General features: G+C 37.7%; 2 protein-coding genes across 4 annotated transcripts in view; both read right to left on the minus strand.

Moving 5' to 3' along the window:
- MYRFL (myelin regulatory factor like) overlaps positions 1-484 on the minus strand; it is a 44,588-nt gene extending 44,104 nt beyond the window's left edge. Inside the window, exon 1 of the mRNA XM_051625980.1 lies at positions 302-484. Within this exon, the coding sequence (XP_051481940.1) occupies positions 302-347 (46 nt within the window). The 5' untranslated portion in view covers positions 348-484. The remainder of the gene's footprint in view (positions 1-301) is intronic.
- A 4,374-nt stretch (positions 485-4,858) lies between these two features.
- The window catches only part of RAB3IP (RAB3A interacting protein), a 32,391-nt gene continuing 18,933 nt past the window's right edge, over positions 4,859-18,316 (minus strand). For 2 of the 3 annotated variants that reach the window (XM_051610607.1, XM_051610597.1), the window contains 5 exons: positions 14,171-14,299; positions 11,696-11,808; positions 8,108-8,207; positions 7,939-8,008; positions 4,859-5,220 (listed from right to left, as the gene is read on the minus strand). In XM_051610607.1, coding sequence (XP_051466567.1) covers positions 5,138-5,220; positions 7,939-8,008; positions 8,108-8,207; positions 11,696-11,808; positions 14,171-14,299 — 495 coding nt within the window. In that variant the 3' untranslated portion in view covers positions 4,859-5,137. The remainder of the gene's footprint in view (positions 5,221-7,938; positions 8,009-8,107; positions 8,208-11,695; positions 11,809-14,170; positions 14,300-18,316) is intronic. The other variant, XM_051610615.1, reaches the window with a different exon arrangement.

Consider the following 18,316-nt stretch of genomic DNA (forward strand, 5'->3'; position numbering starts at 1 on the left):
CATGGAGACCTCAACCACTTTCTGGCTTTCCTTCTTGGCAATTACCATGGCGGCGCTGCAGGCTCTGCTGCGTCCACCTTCCTGCTGCTCTGCTGGCCAAAGTACAAAGGCACTGCAACACATCTGCACCATTTGTATGATTTCATTCTGGTATTCCCTTTACACGATAGCCCTGTGTAAACATACCTTTGGGGTTTGGAGCTCCTCTTCTTCCTCCCTCCTTCTTCACTTAACCCCAAATTACTGTATTTTCCCTGCCCCCCAGAATTGCTAAGACTGTCTCTTAAAACTAAACTCTTACCTTCAAAGAACTGCTGCAAGGCCTCATTTTCTCCCACCACATCCATGAAAGGCCTGTAGAAGTGTTTTGCTTTTTCTACTGCTTGAAGAGTCCAACTGAGAAAAATACACCGTCTCTCTTCCAGGTGATTATGAACATACCAAGGAACACATCATGGTTTTGCCAGAGGTTTCAATGACTTTGTCCCAGCTGATTTCACTCCTCTATAACTAGAGCCAGGGCTATGCTTTGCTACACATGAAGAAGAATCTGACAAGGCTTTTGAGGCAAGATGAAGGTGATGTGTGTTCTTCCATTCACTACGTCTTATGTGCTCCTTTTAAGGACCTTTGGTCCCTAAGCATAATTACACATGCGCAAAAAAAATGCAGTAATAAAAATTACTTATCTTGTCTCTGTACTTTCACACAGGTGATGTAATTAATACTATGGATTAAAGCAATAATAATAAAAGATGCAAGAGAAAAGCCACCACTGGTTTCACCATATGCACAATCCCACTGAAGCAGCTGAATATCAGAATAAAAGCTAACTACAGTTTGATTACAGGGAAGCCGAATTTGCGTATTATTATTATTATTATTAAAAACTAAACTACAGATTAACCTATTTGTCTAAGGTAACACTGAAAAAGGCCTGGCTGAATAGAAAGATCTTGCTGGTGCTCAGGACAAAAAGGAGAGTTTATGGCCTCTGGAAGAAAAGACCAGCCTCTCGTGAGGAACACAGAGATGTAGCAATGTAATGCAGGGAGAAAATCAGGAGGGCCAAAGCCCAACTTGAGCTCAACTTGGCTACTGCTGTCAAAGACAATAAAAATATTTCTATAAATACATTAACAAAAGGAGGACGAGGGAGATCTCCATCCTTTATTGGATGCAGGGGAACCACAGTGAAAAGGATGAGGAAAAAAGGCTGAGGTGCTAAATGCCTTCTTTGCCTCAGTCTTCAGCAGTCAGGTTGTTCCCTAGACACCCAGTCCCCTGAGCTGGAAAACAGGGAGGTGGAGCAGAATGAGACCTTCATAATACAAGAGGAAGTGGTCAGTGACCTGCTACACCACCTAAACATCCATAAGTCTATGGGGCCAGACGGGTTGCACCCAAAAATACTGAAGGAGCTGGTGAATGCACTCACCAAGCCTCTTTCCATCATTTACCAGCAATCCTGGCTAACTGGGGAGATCCCTGTGGACTGGAGGATAGCAAATGTGGTACCCATCCACAAAAAAGGCCAAAAGGAGGATCCAAGAAACTACAGACCTGTCAGTCTGACCTTGGTGCCAGGGAGGGTCACGGAGCAGATCATCTTTTATGCACCATATACAGAAAAACGAGGTGATAAGGTCGAGTCAGCACAGGTTTATGAGAAGGTCCTGCTTGACAAACCTGATCTCCTTGTATGACAAGATGACCCACCTGGTCAATGAGGGAGAGGCTGTGGACATTCGTTGTCTACCTGGACTTTTGTAAGGCCTTTGACACTGTCTCCCACAGCATCCAGATGAAAAAAACTAGCTGCTCATGGCTTGGATAGGTGTCTGCTCTGCTGGGTGAAACAGTGCCTGGATGGCTGGGCCCAGAATGTGGTGGTGAACTGAGTTAAATCCAGTTGGTGGCTGGTCACAAGTGGGGTTCCTCAGGGCTCAGTGTTGGGACCACTTCGGGTTTTCATCTTATCAACGATCTTGATGAGATAGAATGCACCCTCAGTAAGTTTGCAGAGGATACCAAATTGGGAGGGAGTGTTGATCTGCCTGAGGGTAGGGAGGCTCTAGAGAGAGACTTTGATGCACTAGATTGATGAGCCGAGCTCAGCTGTATGCAATTCAACAAGGTCAACTGCTGGGTCCTGCACTTGGGCCATAACAACCCCATGCAACACTACAGGCTTGGGGAGGAGTGGCTGGAAAGCTGTTCAGCAGAAAGGGACCTGGGAGTTCTGATTGATAGGCAGCTGAATACGAGCCAGCAGCATGCCCAGGTGGCCAAGGCCAATGGCATCCTGGCCTGTGTTAGAAACTGTGTGACAAGCAGGACCAGGGAGGTGATCATCCCTCTCTACTCAGCATAAGTGAGGCCACACCTTGAATACTGTGTCCAGTTTTGGGCACCTCAATACAAGGACATCAAGGTGCTGCAGTGTGTCCAAAGAAGGGCAGCAAAGCTGGTGAAGGGCCTTGAGAACAAGTCTCATGAGGAGCAGCTGAGGGAACTGGGGCTAATCAGTCTAAAGTAAAGGAGGCTGATGGGAGACCTCATTGCCCTCTACAACTACCTGAAAAGAGGTTGTAAAGAGGCAGGTGCTGTTCTCTTCTCACAAGTAGCTGGTGTTAGAACAAGAGGAAATGGCCTCAAGCTGTGCCAGGGGAAGTTTAGACTAGACATTAGGAAGAACATTTTCACTGAAAGGGTTGTCAGACATTGGAACCTGCTGCCCAGGGAGGTGGTTGAGTCACCATGCCTGGATGTGTTTAAAAGTTATCTAGATGTGGTGCTTGGGGATATGGTTTAGTGCTGGACTTGGTAGAGTAGGGTTAATAGTTGGACTCGATGATCTTAAAGATCTTTTCCAAGATTTTGTGATTCTGTAATAAATGGGAAAGCTGAACACTGAACCAAGCTCTTTTCACTGTGTTTAAATTCATCTTTGAACTAATAATGCCCCCTGTTCTGTCATCCTTAAGCAAACAGTAGAAGAAAACATTCAGACATTTTGAGTAGACAGCTGTAAGAAGCATTTGGTTGTGAAGAAAAACTTCAACAAAGTCAAAAAGTCTGGAAACAAGGCCATTTTCTGAAGTAGGGATATTCACCAGACAAGTAACTGTTGTGCAGTTTTTACAAGCTCCAGACACTCTCAGTGACAGAGGTTTCTTATGATAGGCAGCTTATATTAAAAATATAGAAAACAATTTCAGGGCAGGGACTTGAATTCAAAAGCAAGCCAATCAGTATTTACAAGACATTGATGTAATCAAGCCAACCAGTCGTTACCATAGAAATATATTCAAGTACATCTTTGTAGCCCCTAGTATGAGATAAATCAACTCAACATAATAAACTTTAGCTACCACTTATGTCTTGACACTATCACAGACAGGAAGGACCCCTTCTCTCTGCTTGGATGAGCAACATTTGTGAAGGATTATTAAATCAGAATAGCAGCAGCTATGAGCTATCATTTAACTACTGTTTGCTAATCCTGGAAATGGTTTGATTTCATTATGTAAACTAAGGATTAACAATCATTTAGGAAGTGTTTGAGCCTAATATAAAAACATAGTATCAACAAATACAGTTTGCTTTTTAAGAGTAAAATCAGGCTTCCTTAGCATTATTGAAATAATAAACAACCTTTTAAAAACTAAAGGTAGAATTCTCCAGACTTCTAGTAGGAACTAGTACTCAGAGACTGATAAAAACATAGCCCAGGCTGGACATACTCCATTACTAGTATAATATTTATGTTGCATTGTTTTAATGTTAACAATGAAATGTCAAAAGTTCAAAGCCAACACTTGCAAAGTGTTTTTAGGCACATACATGTGCAAGCAACGTTAAGTATGGCATTAAATTTCACTGCTCATTCTATTTACTTTTGGAGAAATGGAGAACACTCCAGCAACAGTGATGAATAGTGTTATTTTTGTTCTGCATTAAACAAAAGAAACCAGGATCCACTGAGATGCTTCCTGTTAAAATAACCAACTATAAACCTTGCCTTTACTTCTAATGCTTTCATTTTACCTGGCAATGCTTTAATCTTATCTGTAATTGGTAAAGGGCTGTCATAATCAAGACCAATGTTTTTCCAAGAAGTCTTTCACATAGCAAGTCTACCACATACCCACAAATTGTAACCTAATCAACTGCTTTCAGCTTTCCCTTTCCAGGCAAAAAGGACCCCCTGAAGTGTAAAAGTAGCACTTGAGCAGAAAAAGCAACTTCCTTAAGAAGCCATGAATCTTTCTTTGGGTTCTATTTGTAGTTAATTGTGTGTGTGAAGAAACTGCTACCATTACATGGAAATTATCATCAGCATGTTAAAGAAATCATGTCATGAATATTTTCCAGTTTCAAGGACAGCTGTGGGAAGTTTATGTATAAAACACTGGAAACACAGAAACCCAAGAAAACAAGAGGAAAAAAAATCATTTAAAGGAATTTTAAAATTCTAATGAAAGAAAATTAGAGGGGAAGATTTCTAACCAAAGAGTAATGATGGTAATTTTCTTGTTCTTTGATGCATGCAAAGCACCCTACTTTAGAGAGAAGACATACAGATTTATTCTGCTGTTGATTCATCACTATGTATGTTTTTCTTCTTACATTGTTTTAAGAATAAAAAATTTAGGAAAGCAGAACTTTCTAGAATTCCAGGTTCTTCTAGTTATCTGTTAACTGTATTAGCATTCACTCAGATACACACATGTCCGTAAACACTATAATGAAGAAAGTGTGAGGTATTTATTCCCTCTTCATAAATCTCAGTTTTACATTTTAGAGTGACTTAGAGGTTCACATCATTCTGCATCAGAGAGAAGACAGACACTGCTTCAGACTAACACTTTAATCAGAAGTTTTGTTTTTAAATGTAAATTACAATCACTAATACACCTGCAAGTGCTTACCACATTTGTTCAACTAAGTATTATAAGTATGCATATACAGCAGAAGTCAGTTTAAAACAATCACAGTACTTCTTAGTGCAATCTGCAAAAGGAGAAAAATCTTGGACCCACTTTGTGGAAATAAATATCAAGTGACAAAAAGATTCAGCAATTTTAGTTATGTATTTTCAATGAAGTTCATGCATGCGCAAGAGTAAAAAGATTTAGAGCTCTTCCTTGTAGTAGCCAAGTTTTGCTAGTGACATCTCTCTTCTCAGCTGCATAACTTCCCAGAACATCTGATCCACTAAAAAAAGACAGAAATATCATTAAACATACTGTATTCACATTTTATTTCAACTCATGTATACAGGCTGCTTCATTGTACATTCAGAGGGAATTAAGAAGTTAACACACATCTAGTAAAACCAGAATTAATATGTGTGAGGGATATTAAAGCTTGGTTGTGACAAAACCTATTAAAGTGTTTATTTTAAAAATGCTAAATCATGGCCCTAGAAGAATACTTCAAATTGAAGTGACTTCTTTTTAAATTGAGGAACAAAAATACATCAGTACTTCTTGTCCACTTCAACTGATTGCTGTTTGTCACTTTAGTTGCCCTGACCCTTGACCCATTTTCTGTAAAATTAAAAGACTGCATGAAAAAAAGAAATAGAACTTGTTGGATAAGAATTGTTTAATCACGGAATCTATAATTTTGTTCTAATTTTTCCACTTGTAATCTTTCTTCTTCCCTTTTTCATCTACTAGTAATCTGCCAGCAGCAATAAACTGGGGAGGAAAAAGAAACTTAAAATTTCATCCATATTTTGCTAAACCTGATGAGCCTGGTGCACACCTTAAACTCCTAGATACCACAGCAATATAAATCAAAATTGAGCATATAATTATTTGAGACCAAAAAAAAAAATTCCACACAATCAAGATGTAGCATGACTACAAAGATTATTATCCTAAGCAAGAAATGCAAGGTCTTCCCAACCATACTTCAAAAGCCACTTTTGTAAAAGTGACCTCTGTTGCAAAAAATATGATGCATGAGTAGAAATACATGCAACATATTATGCAGACAAATCATGAGTGCCCACGTTCTTCTAAAGATATTGTTGAAATATTTACATAAAACTACAACCAGAAATTCTGTGGTTTTAATGGTAAAGATGACAATAGAGCTGAAACACCAAAATGATTTTTTTTTTTTCAAAACTTCTTGTGAAGACTAAATAAGTCTTATAATGCTGAAAATATTTAATTTGATAGGAAAAAAATTAACTTAATTATTTATCTCAGCAGCAAAATAAACAATTTTTAGTTGAACTATATACAGTTAATTTTGGTCAAAGCCTTTTAACTATAAACCAAATAACACATGTTCAATATCTTCTGCAATACTAGTATATCCGTAAAAGCTACAACCATCTGAAGGTTTTATTATACATAATAATAATGTTTAATAATTTCATACATAATTTACTGTATGAAATAAGTGAATTTCTGGTTAATTCCATGAAAATCATTCACTTTGACCAGGAAAGCTAACAGCATTCTTTTCTGTAAGCAACAGTTTCTCCATTTATCAGCTCAGGAATGCTTCAGGTTAGAAATGGAAACAAAAGATTAGGGTGTAGCTAAAATATCAAGCTCTTCACATTGGGAAAAACCAGAAGAGACTACTATGAGTGACATAGATCAAAGTGGGGCTAATTGTAGTCAAATTCTGGATAAAACCAATCCACCCAGACTCTAAGACTGAAAGAATGAAAACCACAGACATCTACAAACATTATAATGTTGTTACACTCTACTTCCAAAAATGGAACAGAACTAAAAAAAGTAAGTTTAAAAAGTGAAACCAATTTTTTAAAGTAATTATTCACACAGGGCTAATGACACTTTTTCTGCTAGCTCTGCTTAGCAAATCCAGGAGCCTAAATGATATAGTCTGTTTCAAAAAATCCTTGGACTGAAGGCTGTTGGGGAATATTCTTTGACCTGGACAGGGAAGACAATTAAATCAATTGTGTACAGTTTAAACACAATCAAATCACCATACTTTTCTTTTATAGTGATAAACAAGTAAAACAGTCTTGGAAATGAAGCCCAGTAATTACAACTCCAACACACAGCATGTTTAAATTCTACAATTCAGTAGCGAGGTGTACAGTGCATACATTTCCATAACCATCTTCTTTTATAGGGACATACTGAAACTGAATAGCACAGTTATGCGAATTTCCAAACTACTGTGAAGTCAAGAGTTTAAACAGCATTGTACACTACACACCTGGTGGGGAAAAAAAAACCCAGCCTGAAGCAATGGCACTAAAAACCCAGTTCCCTTTTCGGGGTGGGGAGTGATCAAATCTTCCACTGTCAGACAGAATTACAACCAGAGCTCTAGTCAAGAGACTTTGCCGTGCCACAGCCATGACAGAGACCTCATTTCTCAGCTGCAGTCAGATGAACTCAGTATGGTTTCCTGTTTATTTTTTACAATTCAACCCAAAATAGTGTCATCTTTGCCATTTCTCCCTGAAAATACAGTCTGACAAGAAGGTCTGTCTGAATTCTCAATACATGAAATGAGAAGAAGCACCAAAACACCAAGTGAAAGAAAAAATGGCCCAGATCAAACTGAGCTGAACCTTTTATGGTCTAAAACACCTACATATTCTCTGAAGAAGTCTTGATTTTTTTTAATACTGTGTAGAAAAACTGATTAACTTTTGTCTTGATGGAATTTTTCATAACATTTCTTACTGAATAACATAAGGGGGGGTTAGATGCACTAAAATCACTGCTTTTCAATTTGCTGTTCTTAAAAAAATCACCTTTATCAGACAGTGGGATATCACCAAATTCTCTTAACTACAGTAATCACTACCAGCAAATACCTTTCCTGTAGTGTCAGGTCACTGCCATTGTGCACAGATAGTAAGTTTTAGGTACATGTACCATGTAAATTTATGTTTATATATGCCAAATACCATTTTCTACTCACCATCTTGCTGCTTCAACAGTCCTTGCTGGATGTATCGAATATATGTGAAGAAGTTACACACAGAAGTGATCTGAACCCATATAAAAATAATAGTGGTTAATATAATTTTGTTTAATGGCATGGAAAAATAAACTACTACTCCAAATGAAATCACAGTACATCTACTTACCCTGTAACGACAGAAAGGGGAAATGTAATAATAACTGCTTGAATCTCCTAATTTGATTCTATGCTTGCAGGATTTACTTTGTCCACTGAGAGCACATTTCCTACAAAATACAAAGTTTGCATGATTTAATAAACAAATCTGACATTAATGTCTAAACACCTGCATGTGTTTAAGATGTTAATGTAATTGCTTCATACTGGCACAGAGACGCAAGTGTCTGCCTTCATTTTACAAGTTGCAATTATTAAATTATGTTGTCTATTATTTTAGTTCCACAAGGACTAATTTTGTTCCAATGCCAGTGCATCGTGATGCATTTCTCATTTTTAAAACTTTCTTTAGCTCTGGTCATGTACATGTTCACTACTTCAAGCTGGCTTGACAACTCCAGAACAGTGGGATTTCTTTAATTAACTCTTCATGTGTGAAATAACAATCTAAATTATCAGTTGATGACAACATTTAAGCAGGTTTTTTAAAAATTCTGCTTGATGTTGCATTTCATAATAAAAAAATATCAGCCTTACAGAACAGCAGTGAATTCTCTGAAGCTTCTCTCAGATGCATTCTAAGACCAGCTTTGCATTTATGGCCAAACTGAAATAATGTTTTATATTCAGAGTATAAAATAATTTGAGATAAAGGAAAAACAGGCTGTTTAGCAATAATTCTTTCCATTACAATTATAGAAAGCGATGATAAAATAGTCAGATTTACTATTTCTGATGTAAGGATGTTGCATTCAAGAACAAGGAAAGGTCAGTAAATAGCCACATTCTTCCCATAAAACTCACAAAAATGCAAAGAATTGTAAAAGATTTCCTCCAGCATTCTTTTTAAAAGGTTTGAATCTCTTGTAGAAACTGCTATTAATACAACCTTAATAAATGTGAATAAAACAGGAATTTGATTTATTTGGAATTTCTATATTGCAGCATCTTAGATGAACTGGGTTGTCATGGCATCCACTGTTTCATTGATTTTAAAAGCTGCTGGCTCTTCTCCCTTCCATTTCTATCTCATAAAATTAGGGAGTTTAAGAGCAAGCAGCCTTTTAAAACTGAAACAAAAATTACTAAGCTTCTGTAGTTCTACACAGTGGCTCAGAGGCCCTTTTAAATAGCCTGCAGATGGCCCACAGAACCATGTAAGACAGGAGAAAATTGAAGAGTGTGTATGATTTTCCATAGCAATTTATGAGAACTGCCAGCAGTCCATTGATCCAAGAAATCCTACAGTAGCTGAAGCAAGCTGACTGCAATTTCAGTCAAGCTTTTGTGAGAAGGCAGAGCTTCAATGCTAGGAAAATAAAGCCCTTTCTTCCTTCTGGCTATAGAATTACCTTCTATATGTTATTTTCCATCACATCAGGTTAAACACTGGCATGACAGTTACTACTAATGACTCAGTTCTGCACTGCACAGCACACATGCAGCTCAGTGCTTTGTTCCCCATGGGGATAATTACTCCAATCCTGTGGGGAAACCCAGCTGCCTTTTGTTAAGGCAGCACTTACTACACACCATCACAGGCACCATTCAGTAACTTCTGTATATCAAGAACCTTTCTTCACTATTATCAGAGATCTGTGCCCTCTGCACCTTATTTTGCTGTTGGGCCAATACTCGCTATTTTATGTGGCTGTTCCCTCATCCCTGAGGGAACTGTGCAATAAAAGAATTCCTTTTAAAACTCTACTGTAGGTTTTGTTATTATTTATTTACAGTTTGTCTATATTTTGTTACCTATTTAAGAACATGGTTTCAATAAAAATGGCACTTTGCACCATATAAAAATAAAAAATGTGAAACTGCTGCTCTGGTTCAGTGAAAAGTGGAATACCTGTTCCCCATTCAGTGCCAGTAATCATAGACAAGACAAAGCACATTTTCTGTCAAATCACACTTAAATATTACATATTCCTTACCTATTACTTTTCAACAAGCAATACTGCAGAAGTTTTTGTCCCTACATGACAGCAGGAAAAGGGAGAGAGGAGTACACCTGGCCTCTAAAACAACCAAAGTAACTAAATTACAATTTGTGCATAAAACAAAACAGTAGTCTATACCTAGCCAACTATTTAAGGATTACACTGAGTTCCGATTAAAAAACTATTTTACACTGGAGGAAACATTAAAAACTTAGGAAACTTGTGAATGAAGCAACCAAGTCTCCTGGTCTGAAGTATTTCATCATGTCAAGACATAGAGAAGTTGCTTGAACTACAATGATTTTAAATCAATTTGCCAGTTGCTCTTTAACACATGACTGAAACAAGTCATCTGGATAGCTTCTGTCTATCCAGATTCTCTACTGCATCCCTGGAATGCAGCTCTCAGTGGTGTATCTTGGATTTGAAATCACCACCCCTTGAGCAGCTCCATTATTGGTGGAGGGCCTTTCTGATGAGGGGCTGTTACAGCTCAAAGAGCGTGTTTTCTGGTGACAGGAGTAAGCTGAAGAACGTACAAATGCCTGAATTTTGTAGGCTAGAAAAAAATCAAATATGAAGTCATAAAACTATTAGCATTTTATACAGCTGCTCTAAAGAGAAAGTAGAAAATAAATGTTAAATGTCTTTTCTCTTCCACACAAAACCAGATTAAAATCAAGATCTTAACGACAACAATGTTGAGAAATAAAAAAATAAAAGTCTGATAAAAACATTTTGGTGCAAAATTTTCTATCAGATAATTGAGCTCTGTCAAAACAAATATTACAGAGAGAATTGTCAACTTGTTCAAAAGATGTCAAACAGAAAAGTCAAGGCTTTCTCAAGATTTGAAAGGCTTCAGATTAACACTGACCTTACTTGCTTAACTCTGACATACACTAAAGCACACTACAAATCCCTTCCTTCTTCTCCACATCCATCAAAACCCCAGGGCCTCAGGCAAGTCCCTCCCACCTAACTTCAGTGTCTACATCAGTACCTGACAAGCCTTGCTTCATATTCCTCTAGGACCATACAAAAATTTCTAAGATAACCTTCCTGTCATTCAAGCACACTTCCTGCTTTAGTTTCAAACTCACCTTAATTCCTGCTTCATTACATTTCTAGTTCAGAGGATTTACTCTACAGATCTCCTTTCAAATCCTTCAGCTACCCTTGTCAGTCTGCTATGCATCCTAAATTTCTTATTCTACAAATACTCCAGCCTTTATTCAGCCTTTTATCCATTTTTCAGCCTTTTCTGCTTCAATACCTATTTCTTTCATGATTCTTTCCATAAGATCAACACTAGTTTAAAAGCATCTGCTTTAAGTATCAGGATGGTCTTCTCCTAAGTAGTTAATGTTACTTTTATGGTAAATGCATCACAAGTGAAATAAACAGCTCTCCCAAAAAGAGAAAATTGTCTTAAAAGTTTGTTTTATATCAGGGTTTTTTTTAAAGTTTGATTTATTAGTTGCTTACTTTCCCCATAAAATTTTGTAACTGCAATCTTGAAGTCTTAGATTTTAGGAAATAAAGTTTAAGAAACACAAATTTGACTGAGGTGGTCAGTTGATAGCAGTTTTCTCAATCCAAGAGTTATCTCAAATGAGTCAAGATTTCCCCCTCTGTCTGTTTGCTCAACATACTTTGGTCCCCCACATTCAACTGCAGAAGCTTTCACAAATCGAACAGGTTGCAAGCCAACGGGTTCAATGCTCAGTGTGTTATTTTCAACAGCTTCCAGAACAGCTGAGGCCAACTGCAAGAGAAATTTAGAAAGCAGTTAAAAACAGCTCTGAGTTATCCATTGCCTCAAAGCAATGACATGTTTCTTCTTTTGTAAAGTTAGGAACACCGAAAAAAAAAAATCAAGTCACTAACAGAAACTCAATTACAAGTAAGATTTTTGCTTTCATCATGAGCAAGAGGTCCCATTTCCAGGCTCCTGTTTAAATTCTGCCCTCCAAATAACCCTGCCCTCCCTCAGGCAAGATAACTGCCTTTACAGCCAGGAATGTAGTCAAGCATGTTTAAAATTCTAACTGTATTTTCAGTCGCTGCTAATAAGCCCAAATTGCACACACATTTGTACACACAGTGTTCCTGACAGAGACTGGATATGGCACAAACTTTGTTTATTTAAAAAAAAAAAATTACAATTTTATTGTGTTCTATGGAAACACAAAATTATGCAGCATGCTTCCTTATAATGCAAAAACCAAGTATTAAGTCACTGTTTGTCATTCAAGATAGCTTTAGAAAGCTGTTCAAACAAGACTGAACAATACACATAGAAAAGCCAACATAATGTACAGAAAAGCCAGCTGCAACTTTCAAACACTGGTTCAGTTAAAGAATCATCTTCTTTAAACCAAGTGCAACTTTCCTTGGGCTTTTTTATTAATTCTTTATAAGCACACAATCATAAGACACTAGAAATATGCTTGTTCATTTGACTGGACTCAATGGTGGCCCAAGACTACTGTGTAAGTATGGACAAGTAATAGCCACTCCTTGATTTAAAATAAAGTGCAATTTATGTTATCGGTGAAAATTTTGTGTTGAGATTCCTTCCCACTGAGTAATAAAGATATTTTTCTATTGTACTTTAGTCCCTTAATCCCCTTTTATCTTCCCCTGGGAGGGTAGTGGGAGGGAAGACAGCATCTGTCACCCAGATACTGGCTAAAACTGTGACAATATTTTAAAACCAGAATATAGTTCATATTAAATACTCTCTCTGCCATCTCCCAAAAGCAAAACAAAAGACTACATAGATACACAAGAGACTAACGAGAGTTAATGTAATACTTCAACAATTCAGATAACTGCATTTCAAATTATTCAAAACCACTATATCGCTGTAGTTTATTATTTGGTTTATTTGCACATTAGTTTATTGATATTGAAATGAAAACAAACTTGGTCACTATACACAGCATTTAGAAACAGTAACTGATGTAACTGACTAGTACTAGAAGCCTCATTCTTTTGTTAAGAGAAAATAAAAATCTACAGTAATTCTATCACCACTGAAGCAGTAAAAAAAATAATTTGCTGGGAAAGACACCAGGATGGCCTACTTACACATACTGCAGAAGCAATTTCATTCCCATAGTAACCAAGTAAACTTTTTAATGGGAGAGGCTCATATGATGCTGTACATCAACAATAATGAACTGGTATACAATCAACTACAAGACTGTGCATGCTTATGGCCAGCAAGTAGCAGCAGATGAAAAGTATGGGAAAAGAACATAACATTACATGAAAACAACAGATAACCATTAAGAAGAAAACACAATTTCCTATGTGAGGTGCTTAATTTTTGGGGGATAAAAATATCAAGCCTGGGGGCTTTGAAATTTGTTCTTATTTTAACAAGGATCTAAGAATATGGTCCCTTTACCCTAGAGACTGATTCCACAACCACAGCCTGTAAATGCTGCTTAAGTACAAAAACTTAAGTAAAACAGCTGGAATAAGTGGAATCAGCTCCATGTTATTCCCAGGATAGGTAAAGCTCCAGTCTTTCCTCTGTATGGGAGAATATGCAGGAATTAGAGAAAGAAAAATGCCTCAATCTGTTTCATCTAAAACCATATTTGCAGACTGCCCTGTTGAATAGCATTGAATCCAAAAGTCTAATTATTTTAACTCAAATATCTCTTCAAGAAAACACCCAGACTGTGCTTGCAGCCTATTCTGACTGATGTGAGTGAACACTGGTCCACAAAATTAAATATACTGGTCTCTGCTGCCCCCTGTATAAACAAGAGACAGTGACAGGATACTGTTTCTACAAAACAGCACCTGTGAAACGCCAGAGAAAGAAAACTAAAACTCCATCCATTCCTACAAACATCAGATTCTGCCAGAAAGGACTAACAGCTGAAGGAGTAGACCTAAAAAGAACGTATCTGAAAGATCACAGTGGTGAAGAGTAAATTATCATTTCAACACTCCAGACTAAATTCAGCACTTCACTGTAAACTGTCATACTCAAATGAAACAAAAATGGTGAAACTTCATATGAAAACATTTTTTATACAGTCTATTGGCTTCATGTGACATATTTAAGAGAAAAATGCCATTGACCATATTTAGACAATTTCCATTACCTCACTTTTTGAGAAGGTTAAACATGGAAAAATATCTTCCCGATAAATTTTGTCCAAGAAAGGACATGTTCTATCCATAGTAGGCTCATCCTTCCAAGATTTGAATTCATTGTACAAAGATAGGTCAGCCTAGAACACAAAAGTTCACATATTTTAGTACTGCAATTATCACACTAGTGTGTATCACCTGCAAATATCACAGGTAAATAATGAGTATTGAAACAAAATGCTTTCCATTGCACTGTGAAAGAATGCTGTTGTGCCACAGCCATGAACACTTTCTTAAATTCACTTTTCTAGGACTGCAAATAAAAACAAATCAAAACATCATTTTCAAGACACAGATAATGCATCCTCTGGTCACCACAACACCAGGGACAAGCTAATTACCTCTCCTCCATTTCTTAAGTTTCCAGGATAGCTTTGAAAAATTTAACTAACAGAAAAAAAGCAAAAAAACCCAAAATTTCTTCTTGATGCATATTGACCACAGTATTTTAGTCCATCTCCATTTCTGTGAGCTCCAGAAAGCAGAGCAATCTAAAGGAAACAACTGCAATCCTAGACACTGTGTCCATCTGAATATAACACACTATCTTAACACTAAAATAAGACATTTAACACACTGAATATACTAACACAGGACAACAGGTATTCAATATGCACATCAATTAAAACTATACTCTTATTCTTCATTTTCTTCTTTATGCCCAAACTCTTTCCCACACCATGCTACAAAAGGAAGGCAAGGATATTCACTTAGGAGCCTGCTTCCCCATAGCTCCTATAGTCAATGAAGAAACACTTAACTAACCCATTAAATCACAGTAGGAGGAAGCATGCACTGTGTTAGGAAGAGATGGTTTTATCTGCTTTGAAAACACGTCATTTTGTCATCTATACGCTGAGATGAGTTTATAGCAGTGGAAAGGCACATATCCAGTCTGACGTTCAGGAGATTGGTACTAGGTCACTACCAAAATCCACGTTTGCATTATGGGACAGCCTGTCCCAAGGGGTGGCTACCCACTAACAGCTGGAGCACACTTAGGTACTCCCAGAGCAGATAATCTGGTTTGGGGTTACTTGAGAAGGATCCTGTCTCATGGGCACCAATGCTGCTTCGAGACGTGAACCAAGCAGAGTGGAGACAACTGCTTCAGACACATACTCTTAATCCAACTTAACAGACTAATGCCAGTTCCCAATGGGATATGTGACACCATCCTCAGACTCGTTTTGACATTCTGCTGACACAGACTTCACCACCTGACCTCTCCAATTGTTTTTTAAACCCTTTCCTTGTACTGTTGCAGACTCCCAAAACCCAAACCTAAAGCCATAGGAAGGGATGTACACTGCAGGCCAGAGGTAAGCCACGATATGATTTTAAAATTTTTAATATTAAAAACAGAGATGAGATAATGAAAGAGGGAAAATAATGTAAGCTAAAAACAAAAATAATTTATTTTTAATCGTATTAAATCCTTAGTTTAATACTGCTGAAAGGATCAGTACACTTCTTTGAACCAAGCTCTGTCTTTTGTTCCTTTCCCATGCATAACCCCTCTGAGCTCTCAGCACTTCACCATTCTCTTACATACATATTTTGGGGAGTTCCGTCACTTTTGATTTTGTTTTTCTTTCCTTGAAAAAGAACCTGCAATAATTAGACTGGCAAATTTGTTTTCCATTAGAGCTACTTGCCTTACACTCAGGTACAATCAGGAACAACCATCTTAATTAAGCCAGTCCATAAATGTTCTGGTTGCTAAGCCACCAACCTCATTGTACAAATGAAATTCAATAGGTGTAACTTGCTCCCTAAAGGAATATTTCCCATACCTTCAAACCCTTCTCAGGTCTGGCTTTAAAATTAATACAATCAAGAAACAGCAGCAGAAAAAAAGCCAATTTTTATTTGTACTATAGGCTTCTACAAATTAAGATGCATTTCTTAGTAACTCCGTTATTTTCTAGGTTTAACTCCATTTCCCCCAAACCTGCAATTTATAAAGAAGCTGCCATGAAAGAACTGCTCAATGAATGTAGCTTGATGCTCATTTTTTCCAGTCTACACTGTTACATGTATCTCCTCCCTGCCTTCACTTGCCCTTTCACTAGATCAAAGTTTTTATTACCTGCAATTAAATACACAGCCAACTGTAATAATAATTCTAGTTAAATTTTTAATGTTTTCATTTTACAGTAAATTACAACATCAAACATTTCAGCTCTTTGAAGAACACTGATGCATTTATCAGCATTTATGCTGAGTGGATGCTACCTGCCCAAGACCTAGGCAGCCTGGGTTGGCCTGGTTAAATCTTGTAAACACCTAAATTAATTAGACATGTCTACTTATCCTAGAGATTACACCCACTTGCTGGGAAGCATGTCTATGGGATGCTGGCACCTTTCTGGTTCCACTGATATTTAGAGTAGACAGACAGCCACTAACCCTGTCTGTTGACACGTATTACCCCCAGCTGCATCCAACATCTTGACATGTAAAGCTCTGAATGGCAGACTCTTACTGAGAGTACAAAGCCATATTGCCCACACTGTAAGGTCACTACATACCCCTGCAAAAGCATATTCAGTCCCCCTTCTGAAAACAAGTCACTCAAAATCAGAAGAACGACATGCAGAGGGGTTACTTAACTCGGTGGCAAGAACGTTTAGTGAAAAAAGGGCAGAACTAGGGTTTCAGACCCAGCTCCCAGAAATGCAAAAACATTTACCTTAGACCAACAATAAACAAAAGCAGTAAACAAAACCAGAAAGCACTGAATAATGAAAGCAGTAGGGAAAGGCATGTCTCCCATGCTTAAAACAATGTCCTAACCACCATGCCAGAGGCAGTGTTACTTTCTTCACTCCATGTTGCACACTCCATTAAATACTCCTGCTCAGAATACAGAAACCCTGAATCCCCAGTGGGTGGAAAATCCATGTGTTTTTTACTAATTCCTTGGTCTGTCAATGGAAGGAACAGCCACCTGTTTTCAGCAGCCTCAATAAGGCTCAAAGTGTCTCAAAACAGAAAGGAGACTGAACTAAAGGAAAACATCAGGCAGACGGAACATTCTGCAGCATGTCCTTCAAATTCACAGCTTTCTCACCACAAGAAATTTAGGCAAAACAGATTTCTTCCCTCTCACTTTTGCCTGACACTTACAAATTTGAGTCATGACCTCAGTGTCATGCTTACAAAGCAACTGGATTCCATCCCGGATCTCCCCCTTTCCTGAAGGGCAACATGGATTCAATTTTAATAAGGAAAACATCCTGGATGCCACTGAAAGTTGGCAGACAGGTTGCAAAGTTGTTGTTTTTTGAAGCCTGACTATGAAACAGAAAGTGGAAAATGCCTTTTTTTTCTAGATTTATAGTGAGAAGGTGTATAGTATAAAGGCACTAAATTATGACTGGCATATGGCCATGTTAAATGAATCACATTAAAGATCCAGTTAGCCTGTCAGACAATGACCAGCTGCAGAGCAGCACAAGAGGTAAGACACTGATGTATCTTCATTTAACAGCCTCCTTTCTAAGCCGAATGGCATACTCATCTTCTACATACCTTGACAGGCTATTCTTTTGTCACTTTGCACACTACCTTTTAAACACACTTAAGATTGTTAATCTTGCTACCTTGTGGCAGTGAGTTGTAAAGCTTCATTATGTACTGACTGAAAATTTTCCTTTTAGCTTCCCAAGTTTTCTTAGTACAAGAAATCATTAATATTTGTTCACCATCCATCTTTCCCACGTCACCTGTGATTGTATTGATTTTAATTCTCTCTCAAGTGTCTCTCTCTACACAGAAATGCTTCCATAGGTTTGACCATCTATGTTACACTTCTTTGTATTTTATGTCTCCTCTGGAATGCAGATACCACAGCTCACTGCATACACACACATACCTACTACATTTTCATACAGCAGCATAATGCTTTTTCTTTTCTTGTGTATCCCTTTCCTAAGGCTTTGTGCATCTCTGACCACCACTGAGCACTGAGATGATGTTTGCAGAGAATTATCCACAACTACACTACTTCTTTTTTTTCCAGCAGAATGTCACTAAGTCCACAGCTGCCTGTGTGCTAGAGCAGCACTTTCTCCTAGATGCCTCGCTTCTCA

Source organism: Apus apus, chromosome 1 (assembly GCF_020740795.1).
Source record: "Apus apus isolate bApuApu2 chromosome 1, bApuApu2.pri.cur, whole genome shotgun sequence".
Taxonomy (NCBI): Eukaryota; Metazoa; Chordata; class Aves; order Apodiformes; family Apodidae; genus Apus; species Apus apus.